Here is a 21865-nt window from a genome sequence, read left to right on the forward strand (position 1 = left end):
TTCGAAGACTGCTGTGACTGACATTTGCTTTAATTCAACAACAACAACAAACAACAACAAGCAGGCGTCAGTTTATTTCACCGTCGTCATCATTATCATCATCATGCATGGCATACTAAAGTCCTTTTCATGAAGCACTCATGACCATCGCAGTGCTTAAGTGAAGCTCCTCAACATTGGCACTTAGATGCTATAAGATGATGCCAAAGCATAAATTGAAAGAAATTATAAATAGAGGATTCTTCCAGCAAAAAAAGAGGGTAGCCCCCCCCAAAGAAAATCCACAAATAGGTCAATTCATGCTCAACCAATAAATGTATGTCTTTTTTTTTTTTTTTTAATTATACTACTATTAATGCCTAAAGACTAACATGGCATGTTATAGGTGAATAATTAGTCGTCGGTTAATGAATAGGGAGCATAAAACAGCTTTTTCCGGGGATTTCTTGACACCATCGACCTTCTCGCAATGTCCGCTAGATGTCGCTGTTCTGCTTGCGTCACGTACACGCGCATACACACACACGCAGACGCAGATACAAATGCAAGCACACGGGTCGCAGAAGTTTCAACTGTTTTTACGCATGCGCAGGTGAAGCTGTTTGTCCAGTTTCGCTGGTTTGACTTTCACCAGTGAGCTCAGAGCCGAGTTTGCGCTTGTCATGTGGTGCTTTTGAAGCTCGTCGATCCGCGGGGGGTGCTTCCATACCGGCCCAGATGCGCGAGACCTTCCCCCCCCTCCCCGGAGCGTGTGACTAAGGGTTCCCACTGCGGAGTCACGGTGGGATTTTTTTCCACCCCCCAGTGTGTTAGCGGGTAAGGAAGAAGGCGGCAGGTGCACCCGGGAAAGGACAGGGCAAAGCGGGGAGGAAGTGGCGGAGGTGGAGGGCGGCCCTCGCGGGGAGGAAATCAACTGGTTGGCTTCTCCCATTAGCATGCGTGTCGAGTCCCCACGTCCTGCCTGAGCCGCCGAGTCTCCTCCTGCGCCTGCCGACCGAGTGACTCCTCGGCCCGGTAGGAGGGAGGACGCGGAGCCGACGGGACTCTTCCCCCTTTACAACGACCCACTTCCGTTCCGTTCTTTCACGGAAGGAAGAATGATGGGCTTTTTGCGTCGGACGTTCAGCCGCCGCTCGAGAAGCCGCTTCCAGGCGAGAGATGGGGACGAGCGGGACGGTACGACCGGAGGAGGGAACCCCCTGCTCATGGCCCACCAGCAGCAGGTCGTCCACGCGCCCGCCGTGGTCACCGGGGGGGCGGCTGTCCACATACCGGCTGCTGGGAACGCGAAGACCGCCATCACCTGCCGGGTTCTGCTGCTGGACGGTTCGGATGTCAGCGTGGATTTGTCCGTGAGTATAGCTCCACAGTGGAGCGTTGGTCCCACTGATAAGAATTTTTGCTGTGTTTCCAGTCTTGGTGTTAACTTTTAAATGACTTTTTTTTTTTTTTTTGGTCACTGACAGATGATTAGCTAGACAAAAGACATTATGCAATTGCACTTAATTGACCCGAAAATTATTTAAGATAAATAATTGATCTTTGTTCGTCTATCTATGCCACCGATGTATTATGAAATATTGCTACGCTATTGTTTGAGCAGGCTGTCACGTCAAACACGAGCAAAAAAAAACAATGATGGATGAATTTCATTAAAACTGACTTCAATTAGATGTAATTTGTCTAAAAAATGTCGCCCCTTATCTTGTTTACATCTTCCATAACATGACAATTTTTGTCCCAATCTTAAATCTCACTTCACCATGGCAATAACGAAAGTAAGAAAATACTGTGCCACTGTTGACATATGAATCAGTCACGGAACAAGTTTGAAAGGGCCTTAACAAACATTGGTTTCATCCAGTACTTGACCCACTTGTAGATTGGACCAAACTATGACCCCAGATTGTGACCGCGACCACAGATTCTTCCAGACTATTTGTATAACCGAACATTGTGTCAGCCATGTCGTACTTATTGTCATTATGTGGTTAGTTATGGTTGGCTTCAATGGAGGCTGGTTGATACTGCGTTGGCCTGTAACGTATTGCACAATCTCTTTTCCAAACTGCAAATGTTAAAAAAAGATCAAAAACCCTGTTTTGAATTTTGGGACATTCACCCAACCAACCGGACAAACACCACCGTGCTTCATATCATTTCGGAACTCCCCTCATCTTCCCTTCTTTTTTTTTTTCTTCTTTTTACTCGCCCTCTTGCTCATCGCCACTCTCTCTCCTCCTCCCTCCATCCTTCTCCACCCTTCCTCTATTCCCCGACTCCCTGATCTTATTTGGTGTCACACACACACGTACAAGTGTGTGTGGGTGAGCCAGTGTGTGGGTATGCGTGCGTAAGTGCCTTTTTGCTAAGATGGTTTCATTTTGAAGGTTGTGTGTGCGTCACCTCCCGCCACGTCTGCGTGTGTGTGTGTGTGTCCAGCTGGGACTCGCAACAACAACATGTAGGTTCCAACAAATAATGCAAAGTGACACATGGCTCATCGGAGCGCCGGCTTAGTCACAAATGCTTTGCAACAAGTTTGTTCATGTCCTCAAGCTTCCCTGGAGGCTGCGCGCAGGTGAGCCTAGCCCAAAAAAAAAAAAAAACCTCATTAGACATTTGGGAGTTCTACACGCCAGGCAAATCTTGGCCCGCTTCAATAGGATCCATTTTGTAACCCTGTGCGGAATGAGCAAGGGTATTTCTGCTTTAACTCATTCACTGCCATTGACGACTATACACGTCAAACATCTATTGGTTGCCCCCCCCCCCCCCCCCCCCCCCTTCATGTCCCCAATCCTTTAATAGATCCGATTTCATCACACACTCACCAGGAAGTTTGGATTGGTTATCAGGATCCAAAGTACAAGGCTGTCATCTTTTTACACACGCAGTGAACCTCCCCGAATGAAGATATCATACCTCACATAAAAAAATTAAAGATCGGGTTACTCATCACTCACAAACCCCCCCCAAAACACTTTTTTGTTCTTCTGTTGTAGAGCAAAAGCAAAGGCCAGGACCTTTTTGACCAAATCATGTATCACATAGATCTGGTGGAGGCGGATTACTTTGGACTGCAGTACATGGACACCGACCAAGTCTCGGTGAGTCCTCCACACGCACGTCAATAACCTTGTTGTTTTTTTTTTTTTGCTTATTCTCGCTCGCTGCTTCTTTCAGCACTGGTTGGATATGTCCAAACAAATCAAGAAACAGATCAGAGGTGAGTTCATGACTCGGTTATCAAATATGGACGAGGTGATTCGTATTAGGAGCCGTAACCCTTGTTTGCTCTCCACAGAAAATTCAATTCAAGAGCTTCTGTAATTGACACAAATAGCGGCCGAGGGGGCTTATTTACTCACTCGAAGATAGCAACGGGAGGCAGCAACAAGCTGAACCGTGATTGGTTGTTAGGCTGTGCAGGATTTCCTGACGGCCATTCAGTGTGCTTGGAAAAAAAATTGATCAATTGTCTTATTTCTTTTCAGATGGTTCGCCATTCCGACTCTTCTTCCGAGTGAAATTTTACTCATCAGAGCCAAATAACCTGCGTGAGGAATTCACAAGGTAAGAAAAAAAAAAATCTCCTTTGGCCTGAGCCTGATGATGATAATGATGAGTAGGAGATCCAGAAGGGACGCGAGGCTAATTACTTTGTTGCCATGGGAAGATTGGGATTAAAAAAAAAAAAATCCAAATAGCCTTACTGGAACAAAGCGTGGTCATAATATATTTTATGTTCTGTTTTTTTTTTACATGTGCTGCAGGTATCTGTTTGTGCTGCAGCTTCGACAGGACATTTTGTCTGGCAAGTAAGTCTGTTATCAGTGCTAACATGTTTGTTTTTATGTATGCGGACCACTCTTAATGTTTTGCCGCGCACACCAAAATTAGCTAAGCTAATTAACTTAGCCTGAAAACATCTTGAAATATACATTTTATTCATATTCTTTTATGTCAAGGAAACAACAATGCCCTCTTTTTACTAAATAATACTCGACACAATATTTTGTATCAACAAAGATACCGATATACTGAGTCAGCATAACCATGTAGCGCTGCTACAATCGCTATTTTCTTACAAGTGAACACGGGAGACCTTTGACCTCATTTTTTTTTGTTAGTGATTCTTTTGCCTTCAATACGCTACGATTTCCCACAATGGCGCAGACCGCCTCAGGCGCTGACAGTTTTCTAATTTCTCTTATTTAGTAGTACTATTTATTTACGAGGCTTTGTGGGACTTGTAGATCTTCTTAGACACACACACACACGCAGGCAGGGGTGTGTTGGCCATCTCTATGTTCCGGCTCTAACTGGGCCATAGATCCCCCGAGTGCAGCTCTATTCTAACACTCAAGATCAGGATCTGAAGAGGTGATTATTTTGGGAAAAGGGTTGCTTCTCATTTTTAAACACACACACATTGTATTTGACTTGGCGAGTGTGTGTCAAGCAGTCCCACTGAAAGCAGCTCGGTCTCACCCCCCCCCTCCCTTTTTTTTTTTTTTCCTTCTCCTCTCTTCAGATTGAAATGTCCATACGATGTCTCAGTAGAGCTGGCCGCCTATTGTTTGCAAAGTGAGTAAACTTCACCTCCAAGATGATTTTCTTTCTTTTCATTTCGTTGAGACAATATTTGAAAAGAAATGAAATGTGTCATTTTTCATAGGGGGGGGGGGGGAAGATGGTGTTTGTTGTTTGCTTTAATAGCTTTTCACAAGACATTATTCTGAAAAAGATTTTTCCTCCCAAAACAATGTTTGTAGTACATGCTTGGAATAAAAAGTGATTGTGAGGCACATCAGATGCAATTTTGTTCCTTTTCCGTATTTCCAGGCGAGCTGGGGGACTGCGATCCCTTGGATCACTCCCCCGAACTGGTCTCGGAATTCCGCTTCACCCCCAAGCAGAGCGAGGCCATGGAGGCGGACATCTTCAGCAGGTGGCTGGATCTCAGGTGAGAACTTGCCGCCGTCTCCTCGACCTCTTCCGCTCATCCAGTCAGTTAGCCGGCCGGCCGACCTCTCGTCGGTCTGCGTGAAGGATTAAGAGGGGATTAATCCTCGGAGGGTCTTGATTGATTCCGGGGTTGTATTTAACCCAGCGGCGGGTCTGATGGCTCCCATCTCGGATTAGATTACATATGCTGTGCTTTCACTGAACCCGCTGGGCCACGCAAGGACAAAGCAGGACACCAATCATCAGCGCATTTGAATTATTATTTTTTTTCTTTTCAGGGGGAAGAGTCCAACTCAAGCCGAGATCTCCTTCCTCAACAAATGCAAGTGGCTGGAGCTCTACGGCGTCGATATGCACTTTGTTAAGGTGTGTTTTTATTTCTTTATTTATTACACATCGCTGTGAATTCTTGAGTGCTGAATTCATCATCATCATCATCAGGGGAGAGACGGTTGTGACTACGCACTTGGTCTCACTCCTACTGGCATCTTGGTGTTTGAGGGATCCAATAAAATCGGGCTCTTCTTTTGGTAAGACCTTTTGAAGTATCTCCATGTGTATGTGTGTGCGTTGAAAGAGCTAACCAAAATGTCAAGCATTTATCCGGGCTGCCCCTTGCTGCTTTTTGCACTCTGCTGTTACGGTGATTTAAATATCGAGACATTTGAAGAAGTGGCCATGTTTTTAAAGTCGGATTTCGGCAAAGTTGATCTTCACGTGGGTGTTGAGTGAAGTCGTACGTACAAGTTTCAAACTCGTTTCGCCGCAAAGGAAACAAATTACGTCGCGGACCACAGATAGCGAAGAACCTGGCACCTGCCGATTTGCACATCCAAAGTAAACAAACAACTCGCTGCCGGCCGGAGCGCTCTGGCAGTAACACAATGGCTGCACGGCTTTGATTGTTTGTTTTTTTAACACAGCGGAGAACACAAAAATTTTATTTTTGTGATTTTGTTGACCGGCTACTTTTACAAGATGTCCCAAAAATCACTTAACTACAGGCAAATGTTGAAAAATAAAATATATTGACAAAGATTTCATTTAGTAATTAACTGTGATTTAATGCTAAATTTTTTAAAAATAATTTAATTAATTAAAAAAATATATTTAAAATTATTTTACATACATATAAATTTTAAAATAATTTTGATTAATTAATGCTTAATGTTCAAGATTGGGTAAATTTTTTGCATTTCCCAATTGTATAAATTTGGTTCTAACTAAAATGTGCACAATATGCTATTCAGGCCAAAAATCACACGTCTGGACTTCAAAAAGAGTCGACTCACTCTGGTGGTGGTAGAAGATGACGATCAGGTTTGTGTACAACACATGCAAAGATGAGGTCAATGTTGGCTGGACTTCAATTTTTTTTTTTTTTTTTATTCCACTATGAAGGGCCGAGAGCAGGAGCACACGTTTGTGTTCCAGCTGGACAGCGCCAAGAGTTGCAAGCACGTGTGGAAGTGCGCGGTGGAGAGCCACGCCTTCTTCCGGCTACGCCAGCCCACCACGGGCAAGCCGGGCCGGAGCGACTTCACTCGACTGGGCTCTCGCTTCCGATTCAGGTAGCGTTGTTGTGTCAAAATCCCCCCTTCAGAATAAAAAAAATTAATTACATATAAAAAATAAAAAAAAATCTCATAAAGAAAGAATAATGCAAGTAAGCCAGCAGTAAGAAACAAACCAAATAATGTTGCCGTTGTCTATGGTTACTTCGTATCTATGGTTACGTAGAGGTGTTCCTATGGCGACCGAGATATGCCCTTTGTATTGTTTTTTTTCCCCTTCTCACTTTTTATTAAAGCAAATACGCTCACTTGATGGACACTTCCTGTTTTTTTTTTTTTTTTTCTCAGCTTCACAAAGGTGCTCACTAGTCAGCAGGCAACAACATCGATTGATAAAGTCTTTTAAATGAAGTAATTGGCACTTAAGCGGGAATGTTTTTAATGAAGATATGACAAGACGTTCAATTTGCGCTCCGATAGCATTTCCGATGCGTTGAGCCGTCGCTGCGATAACAAGCAAAATATTCATAATTTGCTTCTCAGTGGTAAAACGGAGTACCAGGCGACTCACGGAAGCCGCCTGAGGAGAGCCAGCACCTTCGAGAGGCGGCCGAGCAAACGATACCCCTCCCGCACGCAGTCGCTGGGCAAAGGTGAGTCTTATCTACACACGCAATTATGTACAGTACATGTAACCCGACGGATTAGAAGAACCTGCTACACGCCTGCTTTTCACACGCCTCTATGAGTCACATTCCCCCCCCCCAATTCCCAATTCATATAAAACACAGCTTTTCTTTTGGTAGAATGTTTCGGTCCATGGCCACCAATTATATTTCACCTAGCTTGGTTCTAATTAGTTTTTCAAACGTGCGTTAGATCTCATTCTAATGCGGATATAATAAAATGTCTGCCTGTATAATCATAATCCCCGACAATAGTTTTGAACAAAGAAGAGCTAATCAATGGCTTTGTGCGAACAAGCCGCTTCTCATTATCACCCTCGCACTAGCTGATAATTTACCTTGATATCTTCAAGAAACTAACCTGGCATTTGTGTGTGTGTGTGTGTACGTGTGTGTGCGTTATCCTTATAGTCTCTGCCATTTCTCCAGCCAAGCCTCCACGCATCAGGTAACACCAAAAACCCCACATACATGTTATTTCATGGACGTATACCGTAATTTTCGGACTATAAGTCGCACCGGAGTATAAATCGCACCAGCCAGAAAATGCCCAAAAAAGTGAAAAAAAAACATATGTATGTATATAAGTCGCTCCTGAGTATAAGTGGCCCCCCCACCCAAACTATGGAAAAAAACGCGACTTATAGTCCGAAAGTTACGGTACTTAATATGCATTCGGGGCATTTATCGTTCAAACAGCCTAGCGGGCATAAATGGCGACAATTTTCTCTGGGCTCCTCGTAAATGAGCATTAAAAGTTGTTGTATAACAATTGATGACCTTGAAAGTTGTATATTTGTTTCGAGACAAAACATGGTTTGTTTAGCCTGAACAAGCACGGATGACAATTGAAACTGGGAATATGTCGGGCTCTGTATCGAGTTACTGAGGACCTTCGTTGCAGATGAAGTGACCAGGATCTTTTGGAAACGTACAAAATTAGTCGGGATTGTGAATCGCATTGGTCTTAACTCCGCATGAAATTAAAGTATTAAAGTTAATCTGCCGTCGCTGATTGTTGTCATTCTTTCTCTGCCTTCATGCCAGCCCTGATCCCAGCCTACATGGAGTGAGTGACCTCAGATGACCTACTTACACACACACACAACACACACACATTCATAGCATGCAAAAGTCTGACTTGGTCTGTGCGCAACAACATTTCATTTTCGTCGTCCCTTCAATCCCTTCCAGTACCAACACAACATCCCGATGGCGGGTCATGAGGCATGGCGCCCGTCCCACCCCGCCTACACACCCTCCGTTTACCTGCAGCCCGCCGGACACACGGCGTCGCACAGGTAGGTCAGGCGTGGCGACTTCCGTCAAACAAGAGTGTTCCGTCAAGAGGGTGTAACGAATTTTTAATATTCCTAATATAATTTAAATGAATGAACACATTAAACCAAATTTAATATAAATTATTTTATAGTTTTTTTTTTTTAATTATTTATTTATTTATTATTTCAACCAATTTAATGAGAGAAATATGCAAAAAAGATTCAAAAACAAAGTAAAGTTGACGTCAAATTGTTTGTGTTTTCATCTCATTTCATGTCATGCATCTCATGTGTCTGTGTGTGTACTTGCTATGTGTGTACGTGCGCGTGTGTTCAGGCCTTCCGTCGGGGCCTCTTCCCCGTCGACCAGTCCCGTGTCCAGTCACCCCGTCGTCCCAGAACGAACCAGCAGCTTGCACTACGCACCCATCATCAGTGTCGTTCACAATGACAAGGTCATGACTACCCTTTGACCTCTATTTGACTTTGGACTTACACAGACTGCCCTTTCAAAAAAAAAACAAAAAAAGCGAGAACCTCCCTCATCATCATCATCGTCCATTATTCATCACATCTCCACATTGCGTGTCCACTCGACACCTCTTGAATGTAACATGAGTCATGATATTAGCTTAGTTTTCTTGTGAATGGTTCATTTATATCCAATAATATCATTTGTTGCTATGGTCTTAAGAAAGAGCCTGCTTCTTATACTTTATATAGCAGGTGTGGGAAACATATGGCTCGTGGGCTGTATGCGGCCCAGGAGAACATTTGCTCCGGCCCGGCCCAAAAAGTTTTATTCTCAAAAAAAAAAAAACATATTTAACATTGTGATACTGACATGTTGTGCAGTTTGAACATCAGCACCTCAAAAGAGTTGCAAGTGTTTTTAATTAATGGTGCGCATAGCATATTTGGAGAATTATTCAATTTAAAAAAACATTTTAAATGGCACATCAAAGGTTCCCTACCGCTGTTTTACATTTTACATTTTATTTCCCAAAGGTCACAAGGAACCAAACATGTATGCTGCATCATTTGCTACCGCTTTATGCTTTACAGTTCACCGTGACGTCATGAATGACAGTTATCGATTCAGCAAAAGTTGTTTACGTACTTAATTTGTGGCTTAATGAATGGGTTTTTGCCTTATTGCTAATAAAATAGAGAAATGTGAATGATTTTTATTTTTGTTCTGTATATTTGTAAAGGAAAAACCTACAATGGGAATAATTAAGATTTTACTGGAATAAATAGGAATGAAATTTAATGTTATGGCGTGAGAATTTTATTATGTGGAATTAGGTTGTGGGGCGGGGGGGAAAAAAATTATAGGCAGGAGTGATTGCTTTTGATGTGCCGTGTCGTCCTCAGCTTCCCTCTGAGCGCTCCAGCCTCCGACCATCAGCTCAGCGCGGAAGAGAACGAGACGTCGTATTCGGGAAAGGTCCGTCGCCGGCGCCACACGCACAGCCAGGACACGCTCTGCCACACACACAACAAAAGCAGTGAGTAAAAGGAACAATCGAGTTACCGATCCAATTTCCCCGCTTTCGTCTTTTCACGCACTAAGCCTCTATCGGGGGATAGAAAAAGTTTACACACCCCTTAGTTGAAATCATTTCAACCTTTTTTCTTTTTCTTTTTTTTTGAAGAGTGTCAAGCTTCACCCTGTCACAGAGACAAGTTGGACATGTCTCCGTCGTTCTGCAAGCCGGTGGAATCAGACAGCGAATGTCCTGCCTGGCCTTCACTCTGCATCAACATGGACAACAAGGTCAGACATATTTCCGCACGCTGACTTTCTTTCGCCACTGACAAGATGAGATGTTTCCGGTCTGATTTCACTCCCCCCCCCCTCTCCTCGTCTGCAGGCAGAAGAGAAGCAGCTCTCTGAAAAATCTCTCCACCCCTCTACCGCCTCCTCCCCGGCCCTGCTTCGAGACCACCTCAAGTGTAACATTCTGAAGGCCCAGATGGAGGCGGCTTTCAGGGTTGGTAGCATATACATGATCTCCGGCTTATTTGCATATTTGCATGCCTTTTTTTGTGTGTGTGTGTGTGCCTCCGCCACCAAATAGAAGGACGCTTCAGTGAGTCCAAGAAGAATGAACTCGCATGTGACTCTCAAGGACAGGCAAGTTCTATTCATCCTCTTCCCTCTCGCTTTCTTTCTCTATGCCCACTTAGAAAGAAAAGACGTTTCAGCATGGGCGTACTTACTTTTGAATGAGCCTACTTTTTTCTGATTGGTTAGATACTTTATATAATCACAAGGACGTTACAATAGATGAAGAATTCTATGTAGAATTGACTTTTGAAAAAAAGAATCATTTAATTTTATTATTTTGAACAAATACGAGACTATCTTATCAACAGGTATCAGAACTCCTCTCAAGATTCATCTGCGTCCAGTTTGCCTGCAGACAAAATGTCCCCGAGACCGGATGGGCGTTTTACGTCCGATAGTCTTCATCCTAATTCGGGCTCGTGCACCAACCGCAGAAAACGTCTGGTCAGACAGTTCAGCTTGTGAGTTCGCAACACACACACGTCACTCGTACTCTCTCAATCTTTTTTTAAATTTCTTTTCTCGCTCCTCAGTAACCATGAAGATGAAGACAACCTCCCAGAAGCTCTTGCAGCCATCTCCTTCGAAAGCACAGCCAAGTCGGGCTCCACGACTTCACTGGACAAACAGATCCAGCCCTCCATTTACCCGCAGGTAACACACACATGCGAGTTAAACGAACTTCATTTGAACGTTTGAGAATCGGCTTTGTGCGTATGCGTCCGTGTGCGTTCCAGGTGGACTATGTGCCAAAACTGGAAGTGGCTAGTCCATGCTGTGTGTCCCCTTTACCTTCTCCCCACCGCTCTCCTTCGTGCTACTGTAGTCCCCTCCCTCACTTGGTCCCTTACCTTGCAGCCCACCATGACAGGTAACACTTTGATTCTGTCATTTCCTTTCTGGACACTTTGTGTTGGACCCGCAGATGTGTAGAAACCCTTTGAGGGTTTACTATTTGTCCTCACTTGTTGGATAATTTGTTGTGCAATGTTGGAACAAGTCTGTGTATTTCTAGTAATGGTTTTCTCACAACCATTTATTCTTTATTCTTGGAAAGAAAAGAAAAAATAATGTGAACTGCGTCTGACAGGAGTTATGAAACGTGGAATTATGGCTACATGATACTGCCCCCTAGTGGCTAGGTAACAGACACACCAGAAGGAAACCAAGTGACGCCTTAACTGTCGAATTCTTTCGCTTCTTTTTGTGTTCTTACAATAAACACAATATGTGTGTGCGTGTAGTGGAGAAGAAGTGAAGCTGGACCGAGAGAAGATCCTGAGGGCCCTCTTGATGACTGAGCTCTGAGAGCGTGTCCCTTGTGGAAGCCAAAGACCCAAAAGCGTCGGGTGCAACTCCACATTTGTGCATTTTAGTTTCTTTCATATTTTGCATTATGAATCCATAATGGGAAAATATCAGTATTTATTGTATATTGACGGTAGAGTCCACACCCACAAATGTTAAAAAAAAAGAAAAAAAAAAGATTCTTTCAAAACTCTTTCCACCATGAATGTAAACACAGGAAGTAAAAATAACTGGTTGCACAAGTGTACACACCCTCCTATAACTGGAATCAGAATGAACACGTGGCGTTCGAAGTCATGTTATCCGGGAGTCGGCACACACCTACACACATTTATTTTTGATGTCACCTAAAACTGGTATTTGAACAGGGGTGTGTCGACTTTTTATAGCCACTGTATTTGCACAGAGGTCGTTATATTTGCTGAAAAGGTTTGTACTTGCCCAACTGACACTAAATGAGGGAATCCAAAGAGGATTTAAGCAACAGATGGGACTGGTGCTGCCAGCATGAAGGGGGACAGTGTTGAGATTTTTGTCGGGTATTTTTCAACAACTTGAATGTAACTTTGAACGTATCAATCCAGCTCAAGATTTGTCTACTGGACAAAAGTATTGGGACACCTAGCTATCACACCGCTATATTTGTTCCGGTTTGTCCCAATGACTTCTTTAAACTAATCCAAGCATGCCTTTTTTTTCGAATGAACCTCACTTTCCGGACTGGAGTACAGTCAAGAAAAATAACCGACAACTCATAAAAGAACTTTCCAAACTTGTTCCAGCTTTTGAATGGTTTTAGGATTTCACAGTACTTTCCAATATCTTGGTGGATAATTTAAATCACGAGGAATCGAAGGACAAGCCTTTTTGTGCAGATTGTGTTGCATGCTCTTTTAAGCAACAAAGTGTAAACTTGTTCCTTTACATATTTTGTTTTCTTCTCTCAGAGAGACAAATGTATTGCATTATTTGTTGTTTTGTTGATTAGGAAATTGAAGGAATAAATTGTTATTAACTTGGAGTGTTTTATAATCGTTTCTGTCCACTAGGGGGAGACATTTGCCCCGCTAGCAGATGAATACAATATACTGTACTAAACGATAAATACAGTACATTTCGTGGCAATAGAGAGCATGGGTGTCCAAACTATGGCACGCGGGCCAATTTATAAATAGAATAAAATATGGCCCGCACTTCAACTCTTCCCTGAGTGTATTGCATTTTCTAATTTTAACACCAGAGAGAGCCACTGTTCTACTACGACTGTTGAACAAGGCATTTACTCCACCCCCCCCCCCCAAAAAAGAAGAAATGCACCCTGAGACATGAAGGAAACATGGCCGAACCAAACAAGCGAAAGTGAGTATCACTGCTCCCACAAAGTGCAATGCCGTACTCAATTTAGGTGAGTAAGATATATTTTTTAATAAGCATTTGGAAGAAATATTACAAAATAAATATATTTGCAAGCAAATGAATGCATTTGCATTACCATCCATATTGTCATGTAGTATAGATGTGCAGCCGCTCACGTCACATAACATTAGGGGTGCTCCAAACAAAAGACACGTCATCATCTTTTGAAAAAGAGCGTAGGAACGTGTGTTTTGTGTCACATGGGAATGTGGATCAGCCTCGCCCTGCATGCTTACATCTGTGTGAGTGTGTGTGTCCTACCCGCCCTGCAAGGGAATGCTGCCCTTATAAAGAAAGAAAAAAAAAATCAACTGATTCAGCAGCCCCCCACACCTGTATGTCAGGTATATCAAGCAGTGACTCACGCCCTAATTGCTGTGTTGTGATGATTAGATGCGGTTTACTAAAGAATAGTGTTTCCTTATGTACTTTGCATTACAAGCCAACAGTCATCCATGAAGGCACCTGCTGGGGGGAAAAAACAAATGCTGCCTTGAAAGATCTAATATCCATCAATTTCTTTTGATTATCTATGCAGTGGAGATAAGAGAGTTTCAAGCAGGCAGGGTGGGGTGCGCATTAATATTAAATTACAACCATAGAAAATCTGCCCAGAGGGGTTGTGACATGCTTTTTGTCTGCTTTCCTTCTTTCCGTCCCCTTTTCTCACTATTCTTCCTCTCTGTCGGAAAAAGAGACACCACGATAATATGTGTACGTGTAATCATCGTTGACCGTGTGAGGGAGTTCCCGCTCTCGCCTCGGGGGCTTTTGCGTTGTCATCCTTTTTCTTATATATACAAACAATGCTAGACAGAATGGTGCAAATGTCATAATACGTTTATTTTTCAGCAGGACCTTCCAGTTCTGCTACATACACAAAACAAGTTCACAATGTAAATGGATTCAATGGGCATCTTAGGTTTGTGTTTATTTAGCAGCCTTTGGTTGGAGAAATGTCTAATAAGATTTGCTGGCTTCACAAACAGTTACAAACAACTGGAGCTTTGCTTTAATCTCCAACAAAAGGCACAAGAGCATTGGCGACAAATGTACATATATGTAGGCACATGAGTTACTGAGAACAAGAGTGGGTTCGCTCCTTTTTTGGTCATTTTAAAGATAAGTGCAGAAATGAATGGCGAAAATGCATATTTGTTAGATGCAAAGTCAAATGGAGTTAGCCCAATCTAGTTCTCAGCATTAATGAAGCTTTAGAGCGACTCACAGAGTAACATAACATAAACCGGCATTCAAACGTATGTATGTGCCGTTAGAATAAGTATTGATTAGCAGTGCATTGGTATCGGCCCCTTGTGTAAACATCGGAAGGTTTGATTGTTAACTGTTCTTCATGCACTCAAACGTCCAAAATCCAATACAACGTGTAGTGGAGGTGAAGTAAAAGGTATCACATGGATCAGAAACAGATGAGCTATCAAAACATGGGTTGGGAGGACCAGATTGAAAATTCAAAAAAAGAAAAAAATCATTTTCAGTGTGGCCCAAATGCTGCTTTGTCAAACTATAACACACGTAGTTCATTCAAGACACACACACATACGCACACGCACATTGTCTCTCTTCACAGAGAACGTTGAAACATTGAGCTCTCTTGCTACAAAGTCTTTTTTTTTTTTTTTTTTACTACTTTGGCTAGCAAATATATAATAGTGATTATTCAAAAAAATGTAACACAAAAAAAAAAAATTCTACAAAGCTTTTGTAAAAGATACACATTGTGCAATAAAAGATGGTTGTTTTTTTTTTTTTGGCCAAAGCCATACGTAGTATAAAATATAATAGTGGCTGTTTTCGGAAGATATAAATAAAACTACTTGAAAAAAAGCTAATACGTGGTTGCGGCTTAGAGCAGCTGGCTCAGGTCCAGATAGTGTCCGCTGTGTTTGCTCATCAAAGTTGGGAGGGACACCACGGGAGGCTCGCCGTTACCCGGTTGGCCCATCAGGCTGCTGTTTAGGACGGAGACCGGCTCCACGGCAGTCTGGAGCCACACAGATGAGAAATGTCACAAATGAATTATTATTATTATTTCTTTTGTGACTATAACAATGTTCAGCTTTATTTTGAAATTACAAATGGCTCCCTGGCAGATTCTCCCTTCCACTCACAACTTTTTAAATATCCCGGCTGAGTTGCACAACAATGAATCGACACCGGGAGGATGAAATACAAAAGGCCACGCAAACCCCCGAAATAAATACACTAGCTTATAGTGTATTAAACACATTTCTGGTTATCTGCATTCGACGCTGACAAGAACTCCACGGCTACAAGTCGAAGCAAGCAGGGGAGACTCAGGGAGAGGAGACAGGATAAACTCGTTTGCGAGCCTCCGGGCCAACGCGGCGTGTCTGACAACACACACCCTCGACACGAGGAGATTCGTATTTGGATTCTATCGAAGCATTTTATTTACCTGATAGCCCTGCACTGCGTTAATGAGATCTTTGCTGTTGTAGGTCAGACCCGGCATGCGCATCAACCCCCCGGGCGAGGAGAGGACGTTGGGGGAGGGGAAGAAGCCCACAGTATTGGGAGAGCCAGGTGGGCTGTGGGGAAAAAAAAAAAAAGACAGGTTGTTATCTATATTGGAAAGTGTGTGTTTATTAGCTAAACAGTGGTAGCGCAAAACGACAACCTCCCTTCTCGCCCACGTTAAGCAGGTTCCAATACCATAAAGTGGAGTTATTAGCGACCTTTGCCCGAGGTCACGCCCGAAATACCAGACGACACTCCTTACTTTGACAAGGTGGAGCGAAGCCTTCAATAGTTAATGTTGCTTTTCGCGGAAATATGTGATATCCGTGAAAAATGGTCTTTACCGCACCAAAGGTGTCCACAACAATTATAATAAGTGATATGTAAAATTATTTTGATTTAACTTACCTGGGATAGTAGGCCGCGTAGTTCATATATAGCTGCGCCGTGGACGGGTAGTAGGCATGCCCCGGGAGGAGGGGGCGAGGACCTAGCAACACCTGACCGAGCGGCGGGTAGAGCGCGGCGGCGGCCTCGGGGGTTAGGACAGGCGGATTGGGGGTGAAGGAGTAGGACGGCGGAGATAAACCTGGAGCGGCGACGGCAGAAACAAAAGCCGGCTTGAAGCGCGCTGACACAAAAGACGGGATTGTGCAGTGTGTTCGCCGTCGAGGAGATGCGCTCATGCACGCTTAGAAACAATGATCGCATTCACTTCACTGGACACACAAGTGTTTTATGTACACACAATGTGTGCCACGTTGTTGTCAAAATGAAGAGCAGTTTGCTTTTTCTTAATTGGTGGAAAGGTGAAGTGGGTGACCGTGGTTTGTAATTGTCAGCTTCCTTAGAATTAACTTGTGCTCTACTTTCCCCGAATCAAGCAAAACTTTCTAACCACACTAGTTAAATGAGTAAAAAAAAGAAATGTAACTTTTGTAATTTTGTATTAATTTGAATCCCTTCCCAAAATTGGTATTTGCCCCCCCCCCCCCCCCCCCCGGCATTATATTTGTCTATATAGAACAGGAACTAGCTAGTTAACTTGCTAGTCATAAAAGTTAAGACTTGCCCCAACATGACCTCAATTCTGTCTACGGTTTGCGATGTGTCTGTGATCATTAACTCATCATAATAAGTGTGAGTGAAAGGCTTTTATAAAAGCACGCTCATTTCCATCACCTGTCGTGTTAAGCTCCGCCCTCCATTTTTCGTGACTTGAACGTGGCGAGCACAATAGGTGTGCCACCCTTCTCCGCAACCAAGACTAACTGGTAAGACGAGGGATTTGAAACGCAAACCGCATTTGACCCCTCCTAAATGTTTTTATGCAACCCCTCATTAAGCATCGCTAGAAACAAAAAGTGAAAGGGAATGTAACAAACATGCATTTGGTGTGAATTTCGATTCGGGTCCGAATTGAAAGAGTAACATTTGGGCATGCAATCAAGTAAATCACACTAAATCATTAAGAGGCACCACACACACACACACACACAGTTGTGAATCTCCTGGTCGGACCAGTATGTCCAGTCCACAGGTCTAGATTGAAGAAAAAAATCCAGCAACCCTGCCCCCACCCAACGGCGGGAGCCCACCTACCCCCGCAAGGCCCGAAGCACCCCCAGCTCCCAGCAGCACTTACGTCTGGACTTACATGGCGGCGGGCTGAGCCCTGTCCCACTCCTGTTCCGGTTGTGTGTGTGTGTGTGCGTGTGCGAGAGCGAGCCTCCCATCAGCACCAGGCCCATTTCCTCGGCGCTGCAGGGGAACACCTCCACGTAGCGGCTGTTGGGCCCGTGCTGGGCGCACATCACGTGCTTGTGGAGTTGCTGCGAGGCTGAAAGCGCTCGCTCTGCCGACGTCATCTGGATAAAGCAGTCGCCGGATGGGCGACCCTGAAAATTCAAAAATTCCAATTACAAACCGGGACTCCCCCCCCCCACAGAATTTTCCAACGAGCTCGCCCGTACCTGCTGATTGAGGACCATGTGAACGCCATGCGGTCGGACGTCGTTGGTGAAGTCGCCCAAGAAGGTGAGGATATCTTCGATGCTGGCCGAGTAAGGCAAACCCCGCAGTCTCAGGCAGTCCCTCACGAGGATGGGAGGGGGCAGGAGAGACATTGCGGGCAACACTGATAGCAACGGGGCGGGGGCTACGGGGATCAGCGGGGCCGACGAGTAGCGGTTCAGCACCTAGAGCACAAAATGGGATTGCAGGAAAAAAAAAGAAAAGAAAATTATCTGGAAGTCAATAAAAACCCAAGACTGAATGAACAGAGGACAAAGGAGAACTTACTACCGTTACTGTGTAAAAGTAAACAAACCCAGCCTACTTTAGTGCTTTTAGCAAATAATTAAGGAGTAGAGAGGGGGGGGGGGGTCACCCCCCCCATATGCAGGATCTGCTCATTTAAAAGTACCTGCTGGACTTCTGCTGCAGTACTCTTGAATAACTCAATATATCTCCTCCCGAGGATCTCCTTGTGTTTCCTGAGCGCACACTGGGCATGTTCATCGCAGGCGAACAGCACAAAAGCGTCGCCGGTAGGTCGGCCGTCCGGGTAGCGCACGAATAGGATGCCGTCCCTCCCTCCGCTGACGGGACAGGTGTCTTTGAGGTCGTCTTCTGGCGAGAAGAAGGCCAGCACCTGCTCGTGCGTGGCCGTGAAGGGAAGGCCTCGCATCCTCACGATGATTTGGTCCTCGCGGGATAAGAAGATGGCGACTTTGTTGGAGGTGCCTGGCACGGAGACCCAAGATGGATGATTGTCCAATCGGTACTCTCCGTTGACCAATATGCGAGTCCATTGATTTGTTAGTCTCACCTCCTGCTATCTTCAGGAAGTCTTCTCCAGTTGCTTTGTAAACCTGCAATGAAAAGACAGTCCGTTATAAAATATGACGAGAGGTAGGTGATTTTTTTTTTTTTTTTTTTTAATGACCTCAATGTATCTGGTGCCCATATGATGCTTGTGTCGTTGCAGCGCCAGGTCTCGATGTTCTTCGCTGACGAAACGAACGAGGGCCTCGCCGTTCCTCCTCCCCTGAGCGTTGAGGCACAGCGCGGCCCCGCCTCTGCGTGACATCACGCAAGATCCCGTCAGACACGTTTTGGGCTTTTCTTCAATTCACGGTGACGTACTCACTTGGCAATATTGAGTCCGCTGAAGAAACGGGCAATGTCCTGGTCGGAGGATTGCCATGGTAACCCTCTGGCTCGGATTATTGTGCTGTCACTCACTTTCTCCATTTTACTGCTGCAAACAAAACGTTCAAGGTGAAGTGCTTGTGCTTCAAAAGGAATTCTATAAAACGCAGAGTAGAAAATGACTTACCACGTACCCGTCTCAAACTTCTCATTAACTCTTTCCGGGTTTGAGAATGTATGGACTGCGATTAAAAAGTCACGGTGATGAAAAAAGGAAATCATAAAAACAACATGAGAACCTTTCACTTTTTTCTTTCTTTCATTGTGTGCTACTCACGTAGTGGCTCAGAAAGCAGACTGAGGACAATTTGGGCCATCATCCGGACCTGCTGCACGGCTACTTCTGGAGGCAACGGGACCGATGGATCCAGCATTCCCAGCATAGCAGGTGATTCCATAGGTATGCTTAAAGCTGAACACCATGTCAGTTAAGAAAAAGAATCTCATGAGAAACGTCGAGAGGAGTCTGAAGTTGTTTCCTGTTCCTGCGTGTGTGTGTGCGCCCGCTAGTTAAACACACTTTAACGAGGTGTTCCACAAGGTAATTTGCATTTCAGAATTTAAATCCCCGACTCAAACTCCCAGTGGCTCGTCGGTAGCCATAAGGAAAGGCCAAAAAACAACAAATTCGAAAAGGATACACTCCACCATGGTGTTGACATCCAAAGTACTGAGGTCAGAGGGGAAGTGCGTTTTGAATTCTTTACGGAGGTCAAAGAAGGAGTAGAAACAGTCCGGGACCAGGATGTTCTGGAGAACGAAGACATAAGCCTTGTTATAACTTGTTTATAAAAACATTAGTACGCTATAGGTGTCATAATACAAACTGGTAGTTTTTAGTACTACTCACTCATAATTTAAAAGTCACTGGTCGGGTAATATCGATTATTGCAGAACATTCGCACACTTCTTTTTATTTTCATATAGTAGTGGAGTGAAAACATTAGCAATGATGTCAATAGCGACTAACTGATTTGGATGACATTTACTGTCTGCACCTTTTTTTCTTTTTTTTTTTAATTTGTGGGAAAAAGTGTTTCCATGGTATGCGGCATGGGTGTGTTGCTGTCGTCTTAAGTACATCTGCGCTGAGCAACTTCAAGCAGGAACACCGCAACAATGATTTGCGGCTTTGTGTGTGTGTGTGCTGGGAAAAAAAAAAAAAAGTTTCCTGCCCAAAGGAGTAAGCGAGTGAGCATCCGCCCTGGCTGTGGGGCGTTCACCTACCCAGCCCGCTCACCTTGCTGGCGGCCTCGGGGTGAATCACTTGACGGATGTGGAGCTGCCCGTCGGTACATAAACACACTGACGTGCCCGCACCTGCGCTGTTCACCTCATTTGTCAGTTGGAGATGAAACTGCGGAGCGTTTTGAAAAAGAAATGAATTCTGCCGTGGATAATGACAATGGCCGCCATTGCGCCCCTTGTAGTAAATATTACCGTATTTAAAGCCGTCTCCAGGCTCTTTGCTGTAAATACACAATCTGCCCCGGATACGTTTTCTTCTTCTTCCACGTGCTCCTCCACCACATCCCCCTCATTTTTTTCATCCGTCAATTCTGACACTTCAGGCTGAATCAGCAGCTCGTTCACCTTGCCCAACTTTGCAGAAACATGAAAAGCACGTTGATTGTGAAACAAAGCAATGCAAAGTTTCACATGGATGCAAAATGATCTAATTTTAGATCATAACTAAATACTAAACTAAAATAGTCGTGTCGACGACAGTAAACATGGGAATCCGTAAAGACTGAATTGTTACGACACTGTTATTACATAAGAGTAATGCAAATGTATTTCAACTAAAAATATTCATTATTGGCCATCTCATGTGCAAGTTTTCCATCTCATACTAATTAAAAATTTAAGCCATTAGAATCTAGTTGAAAAGTGACTTCATTTACAAGTATATAGCGCTGAAATATTATAGAAGCTTTGAATGTTTACCTTTTTGTTGTTGACATCCACCTGCTGCCATATCAGCCTGGCTAACTCCTTCTCGTCGGAGCCAAGCAGCTCCCCGCTGGCGCCAGATGTGGTGGCGCACAGCACCACCAAATAATCTACCTGCGCCGTCATTCGAGGACCGTCGAAAGTAAATAAATCAGCGAGCTCCACACTTGGTTCAAATAGGAACAAACACCTTTGACACTTGGGCGCAAAAAGGTGACCTCCGTGTATCCTCCCGACTTCGTCGGCGTGGTGGATTTGTTTATTTTGATGATTTCATGTGAAGCCCTCCCGAAGCCACCATCGCGAAGCAATGGCCGAACGTCGTTTTTGTAGTCAAGCGACTACCTGTGTCGATCACGTGACGTTCTTACCTGCCGCCTCCCTCCCGACTACAGTGACGTGGCAGACGACGACACAAAATGTTTTCATTTTTCGGTTTTAATACCGGCCAGGTTATTCCCCAAAAAGTTTGAATAATATTATAAACTAGGTGATCATTTTAATATGAGAGTTTTACTTGTTTGAAAATAATGTAATTGTAATTAAATAAACATTTAACAACATAATTAGTCACTGTATCTTAGTATTTTTTGTATTATATGTAAAAAAGGGGGTTGGTTTTTCATAATCAATTCAATTATATTTAGTTAGTCTATCCAAAAAAAAGTTCAAGAGCATTTTTAAAGTTAAGATTTAATAATAAAACAATAATTCATCATCATTCTAACCCTAACCCGTCCATGCATCCACTTTCATATATAAGTAATTATTTAAATCATAATTAATCTGCCTAGTGTTTAATATTTTTGGCTTTTGTTGTATGTTGTAATAAATTAATAATGTACACTACTGTTGGTCCTATTTGTACAATAATGCTGATTTCAACATTACTGAATTTAAATGGATGGAAAAACGCTGGCATTATTTTTTTTTAAATATGCAACATTA

General features: G+C 43.7%; 2 protein-coding genes across 3 annotated transcripts; one reads left to right on the forward strand and one right to left on the reverse strand.

Moving 5' to 3' along the window:
- Window positions 1-595: 595 nt before the first annotated feature.
- epb41l4b (erythrocyte membrane protein band 4.1 like 4B) lies at window positions 596-12854 on the forward strand. The gene is made up of 23 exons (XM_061288225.1): window positions 596-1352; window positions 3006-3110; window positions 3187-3229; window positions 3498-3576; window positions 3777-3821; window positions 4538-4590; window positions 4849-4969; window positions 5250-5337; window positions 5413-5501; window positions 6222-6291; window positions 6373-6542; window positions 7029-7138; window positions 7583-7619; window positions 8219-8240; window positions 8366-8472; window positions 9829-9962; window positions 10110-10231; window positions 10329-10448; window positions 10536-10591; window positions 10834-10986; window positions 11059-11179; window positions 11263-11396; window positions 11770-12854. Exons 1-23 carry the CDS (start codon window positions 1098-1100, stop codon window positions 11831-11833), a joined length of 2298 nt encoding a protein of 765 aa, XP_061144209.1. The 5' UTR covers window positions 596-1097; the 3' UTR covers window positions 11834-12854.
- A 1217-nt stretch (window positions 12855-14071) lies between these two features.
- On the reverse strand, window positions 14072-21254 carry esrp1 (epithelial splicing regulatory protein 1). 2 transcript variants are annotated; one of them, XM_061288209.1, is made up of 15 exons: window positions 20912-21254; window positions 20405-20566; window positions 20205-20321; window positions 19606-19714; window positions 19242-19376; window positions 19092-19146; window positions 18903-19013; window positions 18699-18831; window positions 18582-18624; window positions 18177-18496; window positions 17725-17949; window positions 17409-17649; window positions 16160-16340; window positions 15690-15822; window positions 14072-15254 (listed from the first exon to the last, which is right to left on the reverse strand). In XM_061288209.1, exons 1-15 carry the CDS (start codon window positions 21041-21043, stop codon window positions 15117-15119), a joined length of 2235 nt encoding a protein of 744 aa, XP_061144193.1. In that variant the 5' UTR covers window positions 21044-21254; the 3' UTR covers window positions 14072-15116. The 2 variants fall into 2 exon arrangements, with proteins under 2 accessions (XP_061144193.1, XP_061144192.1); XM_061288208.1 differs by having other exon boundaries at window positions 17397-17649.
- Between the last annotated feature and the right edge of the window lie 611 nt (window positions 21255-21865).

The sequence above is a fragment of the Syngnathus typhle genome, linkage group LG10, assembly GCF_033458585.1.
Source record: "Syngnathus typhle isolate RoL2023-S1 ecotype Sweden linkage group LG10, RoL_Styp_1.0, whole genome shotgun sequence".
In the NCBI taxonomy this organism is placed as follows: domain Eukaryota; kingdom Metazoa; phylum Chordata; class Actinopteri; order Syngnathiformes; family Syngnathidae; genus Syngnathus; species Syngnathus typhle.